The 21,290-nt window shown below is 44.2% G+C and overlaps 1 protein-coding gene across 1 annotated transcript in view; it reads left to right on the plus strand.

Annotated features, from left to right (window-relative positions):
- Positions 1–21,290, plus strand: part of LOC115477057 (ovochymase-1-like) — a 304,756-nt gene that overhangs the window by 199,496 nt on the left and 83,970 nt on the right. The window contains exon 11 of the mRNA XM_030213672.1: positions 3,764–3,994. Coding sequence (XP_030069532.1) covers positions 3,764–3,994 — 231 coding nt within the window. The remainder of the gene's footprint in view (positions 1–3,763; positions 3,995–21,290) is intronic.

A 21,290-nucleotide genomic window follows, 5' to 3' on the forward strand; every position in this document is an offset into this window, starting at 1 on the left:
TCTCAAATAGGCAGGAAACAAACACAAGCTAGGCTAGAACAGGGTTCAGGGTACAGGGTCTCAAACAGGCAGGACACAAACACAAGCTTGGCTAGAACAGGGTTCAAGGTACAGGGTCTCAAACAGGCAGGACACAAACACAAGCTTGGCTAGAACAGGGGTCAAGGTACAGGGTCTCAAACAGGCAGGAAATACATACTAGGGACACTAACTAAGAAACCAGGCTAAACAAGACAAGGCAGAAGTGCACTAAGCACAAACACCAACCTGGACCTTTGGCGTTGCAAACGCAAATCAGAAAGTTTCCAGGTGGCTAATAATCCCATCAGCAGCTGAGGCTCAGCTGCAGCAATCTCAAGGCAACTAATGGTGAGGCTAGCTGCCAAACTTCAAACCAAGTCTGGAGGGCTAGAATATCTGGACTATACCGGAAAGAAAGTCTGGAATGTATAGGGAGACAGTAAGACAATCCACAGCAGCCACCGGCTCTGGCTACCAGAGGGCGAGGCAAGCACAGCCAAGGAAAGCAGTCACAATCGTGACATAGCCACAGAGGGGGCCTGGGCCCCCTCCACTTTGGGCACAGACCCCTCCAAAATTGCAGCACTGGATGAATGACTGGTAGAGATGCTCAAGCTCTGCCAGCCAAAGAGATATGCTGACTGAGCTCATGCTCTTGATGCCTCAATAGCGAGGAATCTGATGGGGTGCTTCAGCAGTAGATGCTGCCACTTCTGTACATTCTCAGCTCTCTGAGCTGAGAGGAAATGTGTGCTCTCCAAATCCACCCCTGCCACCCCCTCCCCTAAGTTGTATTTCTGGCTATGCCCCTGGGAATATCAAAGTTGAACTCAAATTTCTGGACTTCCCCCTCTAGCAATTTTTGCTTCGTCACTTTTTTTCTTGCACCCTAAAATTTGTCAAAGGGTATAGTCAGTGATATCAAGTTTAAACTCATTGTGTTGCTGTGTCACAGCTGAGAAGTCAGCATTGTTATGTTTTATGTGTCTTCCAAAGTTGAATTAGATTGAGCTAATTGCTGTTGAACAGTTGAAATGGAGAGTTACCTTTTATAAGATACCAGGGCCATGCCTAGGGTCTCTGGCACCCCCCTGCAGACTATCAGTTGGCGCCCCCCCGTGTGGCACAAGATGCAAAAGAAATAGGAGCTGAAAGATGGAGTGCATCTTTGTGGGATTGCTCAACAAATAGATCACAAATTATTTTTTATGATTTTTAACCATGAAAATGATCGTTCACCACTTGCCACACTGAAAGGAATTGTCAGCAATATTCTTAGAAACAAATTGCTATACGTTGCAAAATAAGATAGCAGATGTAAATTCTCAAAGTAAACATATTCCAAACGCGAAAATGAAAATAAAATGATTTTTTTCTACCTTTGTTGTCTAGTGACTTTATTTTCCGATCATGCTGGCCCAGTATCTGATTCTGCTGCTATCTGTCCTCTTAACTCCGTTTCCAGGGCTTCCTTTCCATTTATTTCTTTACTTTCCTCCTTTCTTCTTCATTTCTTGCTCTATATCCATTTCCAGCAACTTCTCCTCTCTCCCTGGGTCCTGCCCTCCCATCCATGTCCATCCTTGTCCCTCTCTGCCCTTCCCTCCTCCATCCATAGCCAGCAATCCTCCTCTCTCCCCTCCCCTCCCCTCCATTTCCAGCAATTTGTCCTCTCCCTGGGCCCTGTCCTCCCATCCATGTCCATCCTTGTCCCTCTCTGCTTCCCTCCTCCATCCATAGCCAGCAATCCTCCTCTCTCCCCTCCCCTCCATTTCCAGCAATTTGTCCTCTCCCTGGGCCCTGCCCTCCCATCCATGTCCATCCTTGTCCCTCTCTGCCCTTCCCTCCTCCATCCATAGCCAGCAATCCTCCTCTCTCCCCTCCCCTCCATTTCCAGCAATTTGTCCTCTCCCTGGGCCCTGCCCTCCCATCCATGCCTCTCTGCCCTTCCCTTACCTCCGCGCCCTGGGGCCTTTAAATCTTTTACCTCCGGTCACAGCAGCGTCAGTGGAAGTGCTGCCGACATCTCCCTTCCCTTCATGCTCGTTGGTTCCCTCAGTGTCCCGCCTTCTTCTGACGTCAGAAGAAGGCGGGACACCAAGGGAACCAATGAGCGCGAAGGGAAGGAAGACGTCGGCAGCACTTTCACTGACGCTGCTGCGACCAGAGGTAAAAGATTTAAAGGCCTCGGCGGCGTGGAGCTCAGGTAAGCGGCAAGGGTAAGCACCGCCCTCCAGAGGTCGGCACCCCCCTGCGGTGCTTACCCCGCTTACCGTATCGGCACGGCCCTGTAAGATACCATTCATTGTAGTTAGCTGCAGGGATATAATCTTACCCAAATTGGATAATGCAGTCCATATCTATTTTAAGCACTTGATATACCACAAGTGATCCCTGATTGTGTTCAGCAGCTGAGTGCATGTCCCATCCTGGTCCTGCCTAGTTCCTCCAATAGCTACTGCAGCAGCTTTATCCAGAGAGGAGTAATCACTTCCCGTTGAACTCCTGCTCCTTCCCCTCGGTAGGCAGCAGCTCCAGCGGCTTGTGCTGAGCAGAGCCTGCCTGCTCTGGTGGTATTACCAGCAATAGCTGAGATGGAGAGCGCAAAATCCAGGGTCAAAGATAATAGAGCCAAAGTCTGATGAAGCATCACCTGGTAATATTGAAACTGCAGGCAGACCCTCGGGGCTTAGAAGGTAAAGGACTCTCTCAATATACAAAGGTATCCATCAGACCAAGAACAGATGTGGAAGGTTGCTGTGAGGATTCTGAGGGGTAAACTCAAAAAAGATATAAAGGAATTAGAAAAGGTGCAGAGAAGGGCGACGAAAATGATAAAGGGAATGGAACGACTTCCCTATGAGGAAAGGCTAAGAAGGTTAGGGCTCTTCAGCTTGGAGAAAAGGCAGCTGAGGGGTGATATGATAGAAGTCTACAAGATAATGAGCGGAGTAGAGCGGACAGATGTGAAGCGTTTGTTTACACTTTCAAACAACAGCAAAACCAGGGGACACAAGATGAAGCTAGAATATGGTAGATTTAAAACAAACAGGAGAAAGGTTTTCTTTACTCAGCGTGTAGTTAGACTCTGGAACTCGTTGCCGGAGAATGTAGTGACAGCAGCTGGCCTTACGGAATTTAAAGGGGGTTTGGACAGATTCCTTAGGGAAAAGTCCATTGAACATTATACATTTTTTTTTTTTTTTTTTTTTGGGGGGGGGGGGGGGGGTTGCCCGGTTCTTGAAGCCTGGATTGGCCACTGTCAGAGACAGGATGCTGGGCTTGATGGACCCAGGGTCTTTTCCCAGTATGGCTGTACTTACGTACTAAACTCCCACCTTTCCTTGGATAAATAACAAGAGCTCAGCACCTAGCTACTGTCGCCATCTTGGTTCCACCACCAGTTAAGGGGTTTCATGTGTATTTTGGTGACATAAGTATATCTGTTATGTGAATGTTCTTCCACACGTTTATTATGGTGTCTTTTGTGTTACGCTGCCATTTTATCATATTTGTTATGATTGTCCTGTGTGGTTTTAATATGTATATTTCTGACATCGTATCACAAAATTGCTATTAATTTACTTATCTTAACTTGTCAATTTTATTTTTGCTGACATTTGGTTATTTTATTGTTGTTACACTGTTAACAGAATTGATTCAAAGATATACCTTGGGTGAATCTCTCCATGAAGGCAATTAATAAATCCTAATAAATGTCTTTTTTTTATTTTTTTTAAAGGATGTCCTATCTTTGACCTTATTCCAGTTGGCACTGAATCTGTTGAAGTAAAGTCTCCTGACTATCCTGTCAGATATCCTGATGACGTGGATTGTACCTGGGTGGTGTTCTCCATTTCAGGAACAATAATAAAATTACAGATCAAAGACTTTTTGACAGAAAATTCTGTAGGGTGTTCTTTGGATAGTCTGAAGGTTTATGATGGACCAAACAACAGTTCTTGGTTGCTTGGTAGGTTGCAAGAATAAGATTTGAACTTAGGATCAGAATATTTTAACATAGTAAACAAAAAAAACCCTCCCTAAACTTTATAATTGCATCAGTTTAAATGTTAACAGGAAGTATGATGATTACATTGTTATAAGAGGAAAGCCATTTATACGGTTGGGTGTGAAAGAGATTTCAAATGGGAAAACCAGAAAAGTTTGAACTTAATTTGACTCTATTTCTAATAAGGGCCTTAAGATGCAGTAAAATCAGGTTTTAGCATGCAGTGGTGTACCAAGGGGGGGGGGGGGGGTCCACCCTGGGTGCACGCCACTGGGGGGGGGGGGGGGGGTGCCGCGCGCCGGTCTGCTTCGTTCGTTTCCATGCTCTCTCTGCCCAGGACCTGGAGAGCATGGAAACGAACGAAGCTGACCGGCGCGCGGCACCCCCCCCCCCCCCCCCCCGCCAGTGGCGTGCACCCGGGGGGGGAGGGTTCTTTCGCCAGGGGGGGGGGGGGCGCTGCACCTGGGGGGCAGGGCGCATCGGCGATCCACCCCGGGTGTCAGCCCCCCTAGGAACGCCACTGTTAGCAAGTCCTAACGTGGGATTTTCCCACATCCTAAACCCAGATTTAACATATCCATATTGAGGCCATTTACAAGTTATTTTTTGCAGGTCCTATGCTAAATTTTTCAGTAGCGCATGAGACTTGCCAAAAAATTTATGTGGAAGTACTTACAGCCTCCTATTTCAGAGACACTAACCAGCTTATTTTCGAAAGAGATCGCCAGCCATCTTCCGACACAAATCGGGAGATGGCCGTCCATCTCATGAACCCGGCCAAATCGATATAATTGAAAGCCGATTTTTCGCCGGCTCCAACTGCTTTCCGTTGCAGAGTCGGTGTAAGTTCAAGGGGGCGTGTTGGCAGGGTATGGAAGATGGTAAGGGGGCGGGAGGGGGCGTGGTTAAGACATGGCTGGCTTCGGCCGATAATGGAAAAAAGAAGGGCGTCCCTGGCGAGAATTTGGTCCGCTTTATTTGGTCCCTTTTTTTTTTTTTACTTCCAAGTCACAAAAAAAGTGCCCAAACTGCCCGGATGACCTCCTCTGACTCCCCCTGTGGTCACTAACCCTCTCCCACCCTAAAAAAAACAACTTTAAAAACTTTTTTTGCCAGCCTCCACGCCACCCTCAAATATCATACTTTGGTCCATCGCAGCCCATCTTGTTTCGAAAAAACGGTTGGCCCTGCCCCTTCGCGGCACCGTCCTCGGAGATGGGTGCCCTTACAGATGGGCGTCCCCGATCGAAAATGCCCCTCCACGTGCTCCTACATTAACATCTGTTACCCAGTTAGTGAACGGTAATTCAAACGTGCTAGCTGAATAACACTTCCATATCCATTCCCTGCCCATGACACATCCCCTCACAATAATATATATATTTTTAATTGCTTAGTGTACAGTGCATACAAAGCATTTTGGTGTGCACTAATCCATGTTATGGCTTAGCACACTTTAGTAAAAGGGCAATAAATTGTTTTGCAAAAAAAAAAAAAAGTTTGAGGTTTGACAGCTGTAATATAGCAATTCTGTTGACTTCTATTTGTTTCAATGATTTTGTAGCAGTAGTTTTTTCTGGTTGGATTCTTAAACTCTATTCACCCTTGGTAACTGCATGAAAACGCCTTATTGATTTTAAAGATGCTGTTTTTTCAGATGCTTTTTGAAATGATCAAACTTTATAACTAGTTATTGAACTGTTTTACTGTTTCAATGATATGTCACTTCTGGTTGTGTTGGATGAAAAAGCGAAGTTGCTTAACTGTAATGGGGGTTCTCCTTAGACACTAGGAGAATTTATCCACACTTGCTGGTGAAGTGGAGGAGTGGCCTAGTGGTTAGGGTGGTGGACTTTGGTCCTGGGGAACTGAGGAACTGAGTTCGATTCCCACTTCAGGCACAGGCAGCTCCTTGTGACTCTGGGCAAGTCACTTAATCCTCCATTGCCCCATGTAAGCCGCATTGAGCCTGCCATGAGTGGGAAAGCGTGGGGTACAAATGTAACAAAAAAACAAAAACAAAAAAAAAAGTCTCATAACTGAGCCTGCATGATGATGCTCTCCCTTAGTTAAGAAGCCTTTTGAGGCTTCAGGGAGCATGCATGGACATTTCTGCATGCAGAGCAGCTCCTTCAGTCATCTCAGTCCAGTAGCTATGTGTAAGACCAGAGAAAGGAGGGGCATGCCATATCCTGCAGGTTAGAGGAGTCCAAGCAGTAATGTCTGAATGTGAGGGGTGAAGCCCACATTGCTGTTTTACAAATGTCCAGTAAAGGTGTGTGTGACATAGGAGCCGACCCTGTGGGTGCTGTGGGTGCTTGAGCACCCCCAATTTTGAGAAAATTCCTTGTTTGTGTCCAAGGAAGGGTTATTTTCACTGGGCTTAGCATCTCCAATAATTTTGAAAAGTTGGCTCCTTATGGTGTGTGAGATGAGTGACACTAGAAAATGGTGGCCCGGAATCTGTGCGTTCACCCCGGAACTTGAAGGCCGCCTTCTCTGTAACAAAAGTCAATGCAGTCTTCTACTCACAAAGATAAGCTTCTTTTAGAAGCTGGAAGGCCAGGGTTATTAAGGTTAAAAGTGACAATGTAGCCTTGCACATCACTTCAGTATGCCACAAGTAATATTGTAATGCATGACATCAGACAAAGGTGTGGAGAGGTTTCTGCTAATGGAAGCATGAGAAGCTGGGAAGAAGGTTGGTAGTACAATAGACTGATTTTCAAGTGGAAGCTGGAAGCAACCTTAGATAGAAACTTAGGCTGGGTGTCGATAACTACTCTATTATGGAAGAACTGAGTGAAAGGAGAGAGGGTATTTGACCAGTGCTTGGAGCTCACTTTTTGATGATGTGAGAAAGTCTTCCATATGATGTACTTCGGGGAAGAGACCCATCAATTCAAAAGGATCTTTCCTTAAACACTCCTATGAAAGTTAGATACTGCTTGTGCACCTTAAAATCTAGCTTACAAACAAGGCTCTTATAGATATTAAATAACATCCTAACATGTATTACATGAAACAGTACTACGAGTCAACGGAGCCACAGTGGACGCTTTGAAGCCAGTAATTAAATAAAGAAGTTATTAAAAAAATACTCTTAAAGAAAAAAAATTGCTTCTTAAAAATGCAAATAATGTCATAATAAGCATATGCTGACACATTGTGAAAAACTTAATCCATACAACTCACATAGGACGCCATATTTGTCTTCTATCTATACTTACCTGTATCAATTAGCATGGAGTTAAAAAAGAAGCAAATTGCCACAGAACTTTAATAAAAATGTAATTTATTCACCACAAAAATCTTTTTTTTTTTTTAGTTCCAATATTTTTATTGTGTTTTATAAATGATAACAAATGGCTAAAATAAAGCAATTAGCCAGCTTAACAAGTTAACAGTAACAAGCATCAGCATACATGTTCAAGTTAGGGCAAGTCCGGGATTATTTCGATAACAGATCATAATCATAAGTCACAGGAGTAATACATAAATGAATAAATAATTAGAAGCCCGACACGACCATATTTTGCCCTCTTAAAGGACTGAGTCAGGGGCTTGAAATCACAACTGTTAAAAGAACATAAAAAGTATAAGTACAAATTGTAAAATAACTATCTAAAAAATACATAGACCACGTGGAGAAAGGGGTGCCCAAGTTTTCATAAGGGCAGGATGGCCCCGTAAAGGGAGCATGGCAACTCGTATTATCGAAACAAATTGGACGTCCATCTTTTGTTTCGATAATAACAATCGGGGACGCCCAAATCATGAAATTTAGGTGGACCTTAGAGATGGTCGTCCTTAGGTCGTTTTTGAGATGGTCGTCCTTGGTTTTCAGCGATAATGGAAACCGAGGATGCCCATCTCAAAAACAACCAAATCCAAGCCATTTGGTCATGGGAGGAGCCAGCATTCGTAGTGCACTGGTCCCCCTCACATGCCAGGACACCAACCGGGCACCCTAGGGGGCACTGCAGTGGACTTCATAAATTGCTCCCAGGTGCATAGCTCCCTTACCTTGGGTGCTGAGCCCCCCCAACCCCCCCCCCCAAAACCCACTCCCCACAACTGTACACCACTACTATAGCCCTTAGGGATGAAGGGGGGGCACCTACATGTGGGTACAGTGGGTTTCGGGTGGGTTTTGGAGGGCTCACATTTACCACAACAAGTGTAACAGGTAGGGGAGGGGGTGGGCCTGGGTCCGCCTGCCTGAAGTACACTGCTCCAGGTACCTTTATACTGCTGCGATGGACCTGAGTATGCCATTTGAGGCTGGCATAGAGGTTGGCAAAAAAGTATTTTTAAACTTTGTTTTTATGGTGGGAGGGGGGTTAGTGACCACTGGGGGAGTAAGGGGAGGTGATCCCTGATTCCCTCCGGTGGTCATCTGGTCAGTTCAGGCACCTTTTTGATACGTGGTCGTGAAAAAAAATGGACCAAGTAAAGTCATCCAAGTGCTCGTCAGGGACGCCCTTCTTTTTTCCATTATCAGCTGAGGACACCCATCTCCTAATCACACCCCAGTCCCGCCTTCGCTACACTGCTGACACGCCCCCGTGAACTTTGATCGTCCCTGCAACGGAAAGCAGTTGAGGGTGCCCAAAATCGGCTTTCGATAATGCCGATTTGGGCAACCTTGAGAGAAGGATGCCCACCTCCCGTTTTGTCAGAAGATGGGCGCCCTTCTCTTTTGAAAATTCACCTGATAATGTAAACATATAAGTAAGAACCATCCATACATGTACATTCAACATAAATAAATAAACCATATAATACATACCCCATTAGTGCAATCTAAACAATCTCACCTATTGCTGAAATCAAAAAACACATTTACTGAGTATGTCACACCTTATAGCTAAATTACAAAGGCATAAAGTGTTCCACTAACATAGGCATACAAAGTAAAGACACTTATTGTAAACCTCATCCTTACCCATTAACAATAAATATATTGGGGAGAAAAACTATTATAACAAATATTGCCTTAAAGTTTACCATATCAGTACCTAATGAAGGAGATAGAGTATGCACATATCTTCTCTCCTGAAAAGCAGCAGCAACAGCAGTGTGTCATGTAAGCTGAAAGCACACTTGATATAGAGGCTCCAGAGGTCAAAGGGTGTCCAATTAATCCAAAATTAAAAAGATATAATTAAAACCTAAAATAGATGATTCTGACCAACCACAATCCCATAATATTAACAAAAAGTATCATAGCTGTTTATGTAGTGGTAACTAGAAGTTTAAAAAAAAAAAAAATATATATATATATATATAAACTCACGATAAAATTGCGATAATGCTACTCAAACCATGCAAAAAACAACTTGCAACTGCTCAAAACTATTAGAAAACACATAAAAATGAAAAAATTACTCCAAAACTTGTATAGACTTATAAAAAGCCAAGAAATACCAAGAGACTTATGTGTTTCAAAATATGCATTCCAGTGATGTCATGATATGGAAGTGACATCACAGGTTCACCAAACAGCACGAACCAGCTCAAGCAGCATAAGAATGATCAAATCAACCTAAAACTAGAAATAAACTGGGCAACCTAAGCACAAAAAAATCATTAAAAACAAGGTGATATAGTAAAACAGTCTAAAAAAGCAAAAGTACATTTAAAAAATGCTAAAACAGCATAAAAACAGGGTAAAAAAGCAAAATGTGTATATAAATCCTTACAGATCAATAAGTATAATTGAAATGCCTCAGAAAACATAAAAATGCATCGTGATAAAAACAAAATAGTTACATTCATACTGTAGAAAACTACAGAAAAACTGATAAGTCCATCTCCTGGTTCAAGCAATGTGGTGCACCAGTCTGGAATCCAAAAATCAATCTGTTCAGCCCTCAGTAGAATTTTGTCGAGATCATCTTCTTCTGTTAAACGCATTGCTGTTGCTGCTGCTTTTCAGGAGAGAAGATATGTGCATATTCTGTGCCTTCTTCATTAGGTACTGATATGGTAAACTTTAAGGCAATGCTTGTTATAATAGTTTTTCTCCTTGAGATTTATTGTTAATGAGTAAGGATGAGATTTACAATAAGTGGGTATTACTTTGTATGCCTATGTTAGTAGAGTACTTTTTGTTACACCTTATATCATAATTAAATTACATATTCAGTAAATGTGTTTTTTTATTTCAATTATTTTTAAGTCTAATAGGTGAGAATTAGACTGCACCTCTGGGGTATGTATTATATGGTTGGTGTATTTATTAATGTTGAATGTACATGTATGGATGGTTCTTAATTATATATGTTTACACTATGTGGTCTTATGTATTGTTTAGATAGTTGTTATTTTATGATTTATATTTACGTTTTTATATGTTTGTTGTGATTTCAAGCCCCTGACACAGCCCTTTAAGAGGGTGAAACCCGGCCGTGTTGAGCTCCTAATTCATTTAAGATTTTTGTGGTGAATGAACTTTTTATGAAAGTTCTGTGGCGATTTGCTTCTTTTTTTCACTCTGTGCTTGATTTTGTAAGTCGCCTGCCTACTTGTTTTCTTAAATTAACAACATGATGTACGTAGTTTTAAAAAACATTATTCTGGGTCAATGCACTGGTGTTCAAAAGTGTGACTTTTCCTGCCAATTTTGTGATAAAAGTTAAAATTAAAACATCAACAGTTATCAAAAATATGACTCAAAATGCTGATGTGATCTACTTATCCAAAAATATGAAGGTATTAAACGTAAAAACAATGAGGGGACCAGCAAATATACTTATCTAAAAACCAGCCTTACCATTACCCGAAGTTAAAATAAAATGATAATCAAAGGAACTTATTGCTTGGTGTAGTGCTGCTTCACCATCCGGAGTTCAATTCATGTAATGATCTTTTCAATGTATATATGGGGGATACTCTGATGACTTCATAACTGTCATAGGCAAATCCAAATACTGAGATGACAAAACAAACAGTACAAATATGTTCGTCTCACTTTAACCCAAAAAGTCCAAATTAAAACGGTATGCAAAAAAGTGTAAACATAAGAATGTGTTAATTGCTGCTCCATATAACACTCACCGTGATGTAAATAGTGCAAGGAAATAAAACAATACATACTAACACCATATCCACGATGTTTACATAACTATGTTCTGACTTCCACTCATTTTTATTTTAAATTCTCTACAGATGGGTTTTTCTCTGTCAAATTTGGCAAACCTAATACCTGCCTCACGTCATACCCCTCCCTTGCTCTGTCCATGACCCACGTCAAGTCCCTTGCCACACCTATTGTTGCACCCTTCCCCTCTACACAGCCAACTGTCTGCATTAGGGTTGCCATCTCAAAAGAAAGCCTGGCACATGTTCTATGATTGTTTTACAAACTCTTCATGAAAAATATATTTTTTAAACTTACTGATATATAAAACACGTACCACAGAAGAAACACACTGCTATACCTTGACAGGGGAAGAACAAGGTTAAGTGGTATACTGGCTTTGTGAATCGCCCTGAATCGCTGCAGATGCCAAACATCTGGTAAGACATGTTTTCAGGATCTAGGGGGGAATAAAGAATGGGATCCAGAGGATCCCACAAACCAGGGGGTCTAGTAGAAATGGAGGATGGAGAATGTGGCGTTCTGCATTACAAGTCAATTTCGCAATTTAAACAGGCTGCTCAGAAGGCAGTGGTGGTTGTGCATTGTAAGCTATTATTTCTAATAGTTAGAAGCAGCTATGGATAAAAACTGGATTTGGTGGATTTTACCATACCATAACATAACTCCCAAGACTCAGAGCAACAACCTTATCTGTGAAAAATCAGCACTGTAAATATTATACCTGACCAGACTCTTAAAACACCAATACACCACCTAGTAAGAAACCAAAATAAATAGTTATAAGATCTCCACACCAAACCTACCAGCAGAATACCATATGTGTGCAAAATACAGACCTTCAATAAATATGAAACAAGGAACCACAGACCCCTACTTGACTAACTGTACATTTGTCCTTTAGATTGTAAGCTCTTTGAGCAGGGACTGTCTTTCTATGTAAATTGTACAGCGCTGCGTAACCCTAGTAGCGCTTTAGAAATGTTAAATAGTAGTAGTAGTAGTAACAGCAATATGAAGTCTTTGTCTCTCACTCTGCATATACAGCAATACTAGAGAAACCGAAACTGAAATGCAAGACATTAGAGATGTATATTTCTTTAAATTATCTTTTATGGATCATATCATTTTAAATGCAGGGTTATAATCTTACAACTACAAATACCCCGCATCAGTTTTGTTCACAAATTGACATCTGTTTGTCCAAAATACTGATATTAAGATTATAATGCCAACATCACTCAACTTTTGTAATGAAGAAATACTTCTTTAAGTAATTTTTGGGAACCATCTGAAGTGGTTTCAATAAAGCAAGCAAACCAACAGCTTGCTGCCACTATTTCTCATCATAGGTTTCCCATAGTTGTATATGCAATGTCCATTACTCAAGTGCTAACTTGTGTGCAAAATATAACACTGCGCTCTCTTTTATTACATTGTTCCAAATTAGTTAGGTAATTAGCTTTTAACATTCAGCTTAGCAGTTTTCAATCTCTAGGACCAACCACTGACATGGCCAATATTTCAATACCTGCATCAGGGTAGTGGTCCGCTGCATAAAACCATTAAAAAATGTGTATTACAAATTGTCAGCAACAAAAAACATTTTTAAAAATCAAGTCAATGTGTATACTGTTAATTAGCTTGTACCATTCCTCTTTATCAAAGTGGTGACATCTAGCTCACCCAAAGGTATTCTAATGACATGTGACCCATATATGTCATGAGAACACCTGAAAACACCAAACTGAACCATTCAATGTATGGACCAGCAGTCAATTTCAAGATTTAATCCGAATTATGTTGATAAATCCAACTTTGCTCTTTATAGTTTAGCCAGTATTCAGCATTTGTACCTTCCTTTTCAAAGGTAAATACTATGCGGGTTGGGTCAAAACCAAAACCTCTCAGCTGGGCCCAGTCTCTGGTTCTCCCTACACACTACCCCAACTGTACTTCTTGGAATAAAATACCGACCTGATAAGTGAGTCACAAAAGAGTACTACAAACAAGATCTTCTCACGTTAGTAATGTTTATTCTACAAAAATTAGTAAAGAAAATAGCTACTTGTAGCAAAATGAAGCGAAGTAGATGGGATACACAATCAAAGGGTAAAGTCAGCTTATAGAGATAGCTAGCAAAGCTGTTGGTTTAACATCAGCAATGAGACTCAGTGCTCTCTGCCTCTCATTGTCAGGGGCCTTGTATACTAATTTTTCTTAGCTCCGAGCACAAGGAAGTTCTGTAATATGCCATTCTTTTGCATGATTGAAAATAGAACATAAAAAGGAACATTTCTTGCTTTCTTAAACACATTCTTGGTAACCTTCTTATCTCACTGCCTGCAAAGGAAAGGGTTCATTCTCCATTGTCTCAAGCTCCCACATTCCCCTTCATTTCTCACTACTCTCATCTCCCCTGCATCTCCTCCAGCAATTAGCACACAGCAGATGGAAACACGTGCACCCTTCACCTATATTTGACCTCCCTGATCACACAGCCTCCTAGACAATAGTGTAATGAACCATTACCTTTCAATTCACTTTAAGCAAGAGGGAGGGTGAAGGGGGGGGGGGGGACTTAGTGCTTGTGTTGGCTTATTCAACAGATTGCTAAAACCTGTCATTTCTTTCTCTGTAATATCACCAAAATTTGTCCTTTCTTCTGAGCACAGTAACAGAACCCTCATCCACGCTCTTATCACCTCTTACTTAGACTATTGCAACTTGCATCTCACAGGTCTCACACTAAGCCATCTCTCTCCCCTTCAATCTGCTCAAAATTCTGCTGTACAACTTATATTCCGCCAGTGTCACTATGCTCATATTAGCCCTCTCCTCAAGTCACTTCATTGGCTCCCTATCCGTTTCCGCATACAGTTCAAACTCCTCTTATTGACTTACAAGTGCATTCACTCTGCAGCTCCTCTCTCTACATTGCTCTCCAGGAACTCCGTTCACTGGGTAAATCTCTCTTATCTGCACCCTTCTCCTCCACTGCTAACTCCAGAGTCTGTTCCTTTTATCTTGCTGCACCTTATGCCTGGAATAGACTTTCTGAGCCAGTACGTCAAGTTCCATCTCTGGCCGTCTTCAAATTTAGGCTAAAAGCCCACTTTTTTTGATGATGCTTTTAACTCCGAACCCTTACTCACTTGTTGAGTACCCATGTTTTCATTCCCACCTTAGTAATTCCCTTATTTGTCCAGTTTGTCTGTCCTAATTAGATTGTAAGCTCTGTCAAGCGGGGACTGTCTCTTCGTGTCCAATGTACAGTGCTGTGTACGTCTAGTAGCGCTATAGAAATAAGTAGGAGTAGTAAATCATAGAGTAAGAAAGGTAAACAGTGCACCTAATCGCCTGCAGTTATGTTTTTAACCTTTCTGCATATCAGCATTGCGCCCCTCACTCACAACAATACTATCAACAACTCTCCAGTTACTATTTAAAGTTGAGTGATGTTGGCATTATAGTACCAATATTTTGACAAACAGATGTCAAGTTGTGAACAAAATTGATGCCGAACTGACATGTGCCAATTAATAACTACAGAATAAAATACTTTTTTCTACCTTTGTTGTCTGAACATTGTATTTTTCATTCACTTTGCTCCCAGTGTCTCTTCTCTGCCTTTCTCTGTTTTTTTCCTATTTCTGTTTTCTATCCGTTTAACATTTCTTTTCTCTCCATGTCCACCATCTATCTTCCCTCTGTCTCCATCTGTCCAGCATCTCCTCTGTCCCTGTCCTTATTTTCACCTGCAAATTAAAGACATGGAAAACAGATGCTGATTCTCTCTCCTCTCTCCCTCTATTGATCCAAAATCTTTCACTCTCCATGCCTCAACCAGTTTCTCTTTCCCTCCCTCTGGTGAGTCCAGCATCTTTTGGGGCCCAGTCCCTTTTCAACCCCCAGCAGATTCAACATTTTCTCCCTCTCTCCATTTCTAGCCCTCTAACAAGTTCAGCATCTCTTGAGTCCCTCTTGTTCCCCCAGGGTCTATCCAGCATCTCTCCTGCTGCCTGCCTTTGTTCCTCAGGGTCTATGCAGCATCTCTCCCACTGCCTGCCCGCCTCCCTCCCCCAGGGTCTATCCAGTGTACTTCCCTTCCCTGGATGCATCTAGCATCTCTCCTGCTGCCTACCTGCCTCCCTCTCTCCCCTGGGTCCTGAAAACATGCCTTGCCAGATGTTTGGATGCAGAGAACGTGGGGGTGCTTTCTTGATGCCACAGCCTAGAGGTGACATTTTTCTCCCTCCTTTTCCCTCGGTTCCAGTCCAGCGTTACTCCCTCTTCTCCCCCAGGTCCTGAAAACATGTTTTGCCAGATGTTTGGCAGCTGCAGTGATTGTCAGTTTTTGTCTGGATCTGGGGCTCTCCCTCGGCCGCAACTTGCCTGTGCGGAAACAGGAAGTTATATCATAGAAGGTGGGTTGCAGTTGAGGGAAGGCCCTGGATCCAGCCAGAAGCTGCCTGTCTGAAACACTGCAGCTGCCAAACATGTGGCAAGACATGTTTTCAGGAACTGGGGGAGAATAGAGAGAGATGCAGATTTATTCTTACTCGAGCTGTCTCACCAGCGAGTCTCAGATGTAGTGCAGGGTCTCTCTGCAGGAAGCAGGGTTACAGTCACTCCATGCTGGCTACTCTGGCATGGGCGTAGCCACGGGTGGGCCTGGGCCAAGGGCGTAGCCAAACAACAGATTTTGGGTGGGCCTAGGCAAGAATTGGGTGGGCACCATGTGTTCTCCCCGCCCCCCCTCCAAGAAAAAAAAATCTCAGTTGGTGGGAAAACGCTTTTTTCCACCTTGGCAGCAGGAATGCACTGAAAACTGAGCAGGTGCCAGTGTCATGGAGAGTAGCGTTTTTATTGCCATCAGGGGGAAATCTTCAGCTGGCGGAGCTTGGGATTCCCACCAGTTACCACTAAACATGTGCTACTGTTGGGTGGGCCTGAGCCATAAATGGGTGGGCCCTGGCCCATCCAAGCCCACCTGTGGCTACGCCACTGGCCTGGGCCCACCCACTTTGAGCTCAGGCCCACCCAGCGACGATGCAGAGAGACGACAAAAGAATTGATCCCCCGCCGGCACGCTGCATCCTTCTTTCCCCTCCCTCCCTCCCCTTCGGGCAACACCGCAGTCTATCACTACAGCTGAGCAAAGCTGCACCTCACCGGGTTCGTCTCCGTCCTGCCGCTACTTCTGCCCTCCGGCTCCGTGATCTTTGTTTGCTCTTCTGCAGCGGTTCCGGATCTGTGCGCTCCCAGGGCTGTCTGTATATGCTGCCTGCGACTGCTTCCTCTGTGCTGGGCCCCCGCCTCTTCAGAAGAGTAGGCGGGGCCAGCGCAGAGGAAGCAGTCGCAGGCAGCATACAGACAGGCCTGGGAGCGCGCGGATCATGAACCGCTGCAGATAAGCACTGGCAGCAGAAGAGAGCAAACAAAGATCACAACGGAGCCGGAGGGCAGAAGTAGCGGCAGGACGGAGACGGACCCGGTGCGGTGCAGCTTTGCTCAGCTGTAGCGATAGACTGCGGCGCTGCCCGGAGGGGAAAGAAGCCCTGCAGCCAGGTGCCAGACTGTTGCTGGGGAAAGGGAGGGAAAAACGTGTGTGTGAGGTGGTGGTGTGTGGGTGGGCGGTCGGGGAGAGACAGGAGCACTGTTGGGATGAGGGAGTGAGACAGGGTAGAGCTGGGGAGGGACGGAGAGATGCTGCAAGGGGAAAGAGAGGGAGAATTGTTGGATATGGGTGGGATGGGGAGAGGGAGAGAAAGGGCATGAGAGAAAAAAACATTTTGGACATGGAAGTGGAAGGGAGAGGTGAGAGGGGAAATGTTGAACATGGCAGTGAGGGAAAGGAATGATGGAGAGATGATGATGGGGGGGGGGCAGAGAGAGATGTCAAACCAGGGGCTCAAGGCAGGGAGAGGGAGAAAAGTTGGACATGAAGGTGGAGAAGAGGAGAGGAAAGGAGAGATGCACAAGCGGGGGAGGGGAGAAAGAGGGAAGATGGATCCAGGGAGAGAAGATAGACAATGGATGGTAGGGAAGAGAAAGGGAAAAGTGCTGGACAATGGGGGAGGGGAGAGAGATGGGACAGGAAGATGCTGGTGGTGGGAGGTAAAAGGGATAGGGAAATATCAGGCTACGAGGGTGAGGAGGGTAGAAAGAGGGAACAGATGCTGGGCTGGAAGGGTGGAGGGAGGGAGACTGGGAATGGTGGAAAGCATGGGGGAGAGGCCCAGGGAGTGGAGAGATGGCAAGGAAAAAATGAGAGAATAGTGATCACAGGGGGTAGAAATATGGTAATGGCACTTAGATCGAAGATAGAAGGGAATGGAAGGCTGAGAAGGAGAGAGACGGGGGAATGGGAGAGCTAGTGGGTGAAAGGAGATGGAAATGTGATAGATATCTGAAAAGTAAAAAGAAGGAAAAGATTTAGGAAGCAGATGAAATTTGAGTGTACAGAGGCAGAAAAGAAAAAAAGGAAGGAAAGATCTAAAATGGAAGGATCAAAATTTCAGAGGTAGGTGTAGTGAGGAAATGAAACGACAGGAGAAAAATGACAAATGGACAACCGCTTGAAGAATTAGCAGAATACAGACAGAAATTGGAACCAACATGATGGAAAAATAAAATGTCCAGACAAAGTAGGAAAATCATTTTACTTTGAATATTTTAAATGGAATATGTAAACTTTGGGAAATGTGCATAGCGGATGTCTTTTTATTGTGTTAAGTAGAAAAGGAAATGCGCTTTTGTTTTGTTTTGGGTTTTTTTTTTTTCCTCCAGTGTTGCAGTACATGCTGAGGTTCCCAGTTCAATTTTGTCTATATATTTTTATTTCTAATTTGTGAGGGTCTGTCAGTGTGACTTTAACTGCAAATGAGGAGATTGGAGAGGAGAGGGAATTGGGGGAGGGGCTTTATTTTCTGCCCTGGTCACCAGCATGGCTAACGGCAGCCCTGACCCTTGTGTAGCTAGTGGGGATTCTCAAGCCCTACTAGCTGGGGTCTGTTCTGAAGCTGGCCAGAGATGCCTTCTACTGAGCTTGGCAGATGGGAGCAGCATCCTGGAGCCACTGACAACTAAGAATGTATGGGGTGCTGGCATCAGTGGCTCGAGGAGTTGCTGCTGCCTACTGGGCTTGGTGGAGAGAAGTTCTGGCCACCTTTACTGGAGGCCTTCAGCTGACAGCGATTGGGGATCCTCATCTGCTAAAGTATTTATATTTTGAATTGGGAAGTGCTGGGGAAGAGAGAAAATTTTGTGCCCCACCCACTTTGTGCTCAGGCCCACCCAAAATTGGCTGTCTGGTTACGCCACTGTAACTCTGGGCCACACTATCAAGTAGGTACTCCTACATTCCCTGCACCCAAGGCGGACCGTCTCACCCTTGTTACGCCACCAGAGGGAGTAGAAGGTAGCAGTGGTGTGGGGGGTTTTTTCAGGTAGCTTATGATTTTTATGCTGCTTTGTCTGAACCACATGATTCACAGCTGTTGCATTCGACATTGGGGTAGAGCAGCAGTCCAAGTACTTGCAACCAGAGCTCCCTGCTGCTGACTCTGATATAAGGTGTGGGAAGTGGCAGGGGCTTAGCTACGGGTGGGCCCAGGCCCACCCAATCTCAGCACAGGCCCACCCAGTCTCTCTGATCCGCTAATCGATGCCTGTCTTTTTAGGCGTCAGCAGCTCACTCTGTTTCCTCGTCCGGCTCTCAGGCTCATCATTATTTGCTTTCTCTCAGGGTGTTTTTTTTTCTCTCTAAATCCTGCTGAGCTCCTTACACGTCTCCTCCAGAGCTTTTCTCTCCTTTTAATATTCAGGTAAGGGTGCTTCTTCCCCTGCAGTACTTTGCTCTGCTTTTTTTTTTTTCTTCTCCTTTTGCCCGACCCGACAGTTGTTCTTCTCTTGCAGTCACAGCTTCATATGATGTTTGTTTATTCCACATATACCACCTTTATGCCCTTCTCACACTTCCTATCCTCCTATTGTATTTTGCCTTTAGTTTTAATTTTAAACAATTATCTTCTCTCGTTATTTTTAAATTTTTTCTAGCTCCCATTTTATTTATTTCTAAAACATGTTCATATTAGTTGAATTTAGGTCACCGTTATGTCTTTCCTCTTCTTACACCCCCTTTGTTCTAGTATGTGGCTGTAATCTGCTGTCATCAAGGCTGCTTCTGCACGCTGATAGCTCTAGCCTGTCCCACTCTTTCATAAAGTATGCTCCCTGTAGCTCATGCACACAGAGCATGCCCCCGCCCTCCACAGCCTGTGCACACACACCCTGCCTCCCTGCAGCTCATGCACTCACCGCATGTCTCCCCTGAGGCCCATGCACACCGATCTTCCACGGCTCGGGTTTCCCCATACCAGGCAGACACAGAGTGTGAGCACTGAGCAGTGAACTCCTAGAACCTGGAATCCCACGTGCACACTCAGGACCTCATCGGGGGGCAATAGATCTCTTTAGGAAGCTCAAGACCAGGTAACAAAAATGTTTTAATTTGTGTAATACCAGGTTTAAACAAAAATGTTGTGTATTTAATGTTGTTGGGTTTCTGGGTGGGGGTGGGCTCTGTAGTGCCAAGGATGTTAAAAAAAAAATGTTCATATATAAAACTTTCTTTTTAAAACTTGGGCACTGCAGAGACCACCCCCTACCAAGAAACTATTACTACTTATTTCTAAAGCGCCATCACATTAAATATAAATGTTGATGGGTTTTATATTTAATGCTGGTGTGCATCGGGGGGGGGGGGGGGGGGGGGGGAGAGAGATTGGGAAGGGTAGGGAGATGGCTACAGGGATGACATGATGGGGGGGAAGGGTAGGGCTGATGCTGGGCTACAGGGATGGATGGGGGTAGAGAAGGGCAGCGCTGATGCCAGGCTACAGAGAGGGATGGGGGTAGGGAAGGGCAAGGCTGATGCTGAGCTACAGGCCAATTTCAACATTTTGCTCCTCTATTCTCAATTAATGAGGGTTAATCTGTGTTCTGCATGTGACCCAGGTGAGAGATTCTGCTGGCATATGGTTTGTATGGTATCTGTATCAGTCTGACTTGTCTGTTTTTTTCAATGGAACACATATTGCTGTTGTGTATATTCACTGCTGCCTTTTTAAAGGTGCTGCTATTGGTATTTGTGTGTTCAGAACTGGTGGTGTTAAGGTTTGCAACATAGGTTCCAAGTATTTATGTGGTTTATGTTGATGCAGGACAACTGTTGGGCAGACTGTTTATTAAAAATCTGTCATCAAGTGCACCCTAAGGCATTATTTAGGAGTGTCCCAAGAAACACTACTCACACCCATATACATAGTGCCCACCCATATTAGCTCTGGGCCCACCCAAAATGTTAGGTCTGGCTACCCCACTGGGAAGCGGTAGGAGGAAATATTGTGTGGTCCTGTGATCGCTTCCCTTAGTGGTGCCGAGCTTGAGCCATGAGGGACAGAGAAGACATGTCAGCATAAACTAGCACAGGTGCTCCTAAGCACCAAGCACAACAGCTCTTAAGCACCAAACTACCAGCAGAGCTCCTAGCACTAAAAGGGAAGACAGGGGAGCCACAAGGGGAAAAAACAGGGAAGCTAAACACAGAACCCAGAAGTGCTTCTAAAGCACCAAACCCAGAAGTGCTTCTAAAGCACCAAAACACAGAAGAGCTTCCAAAGCCCCAAACACAGAGGTGCTTCTAAAGCACCAAAAGGAGAAGCAGGGGAGCTACAAGGGAAAGGTAGGAAAGCTAAACACACAAGCCACAAGGGAAAAGCTGGGAAGCTAACACAGATCAAAAGTGCACACTGCACTACCACTAACCTGGACCTAAAGCAAATGACTAAGCAACCGTTGCCAAGGCCCTGAAGGAAAGAACACCACTTCCTTATCAAGGCCCTGCCTGATGATGTCACCACTATCAGACACAGGCAGACAGCATACTGAAACAGAGCTAGAGCTAACTCAGGCTTAACCCCCACAGCTGCAGTATAGCACAGCAATTAGAGCCACGCTGGGAGCAACCAGCACACAGAGGCAGCTAGCTCAGGTAACACACACAGCTGCAGTATAGTAAAGCAATTAGAGCCATGCTGCTAGAAGCAGCCAGCACAGAGAGACAGAGCCAGCTCAGAAAGGACAGAC

This window comes from Microcaecilia unicolor, chromosome 9 (assembly GCF_901765095.1).
Source record: "Microcaecilia unicolor chromosome 9, aMicUni1.1, whole genome shotgun sequence".
Classification (NCBI taxonomy): Eukaryota; Metazoa; Chordata; class Amphibia; order Gymnophiona; family Siphonopidae; genus Microcaecilia; species Microcaecilia unicolor.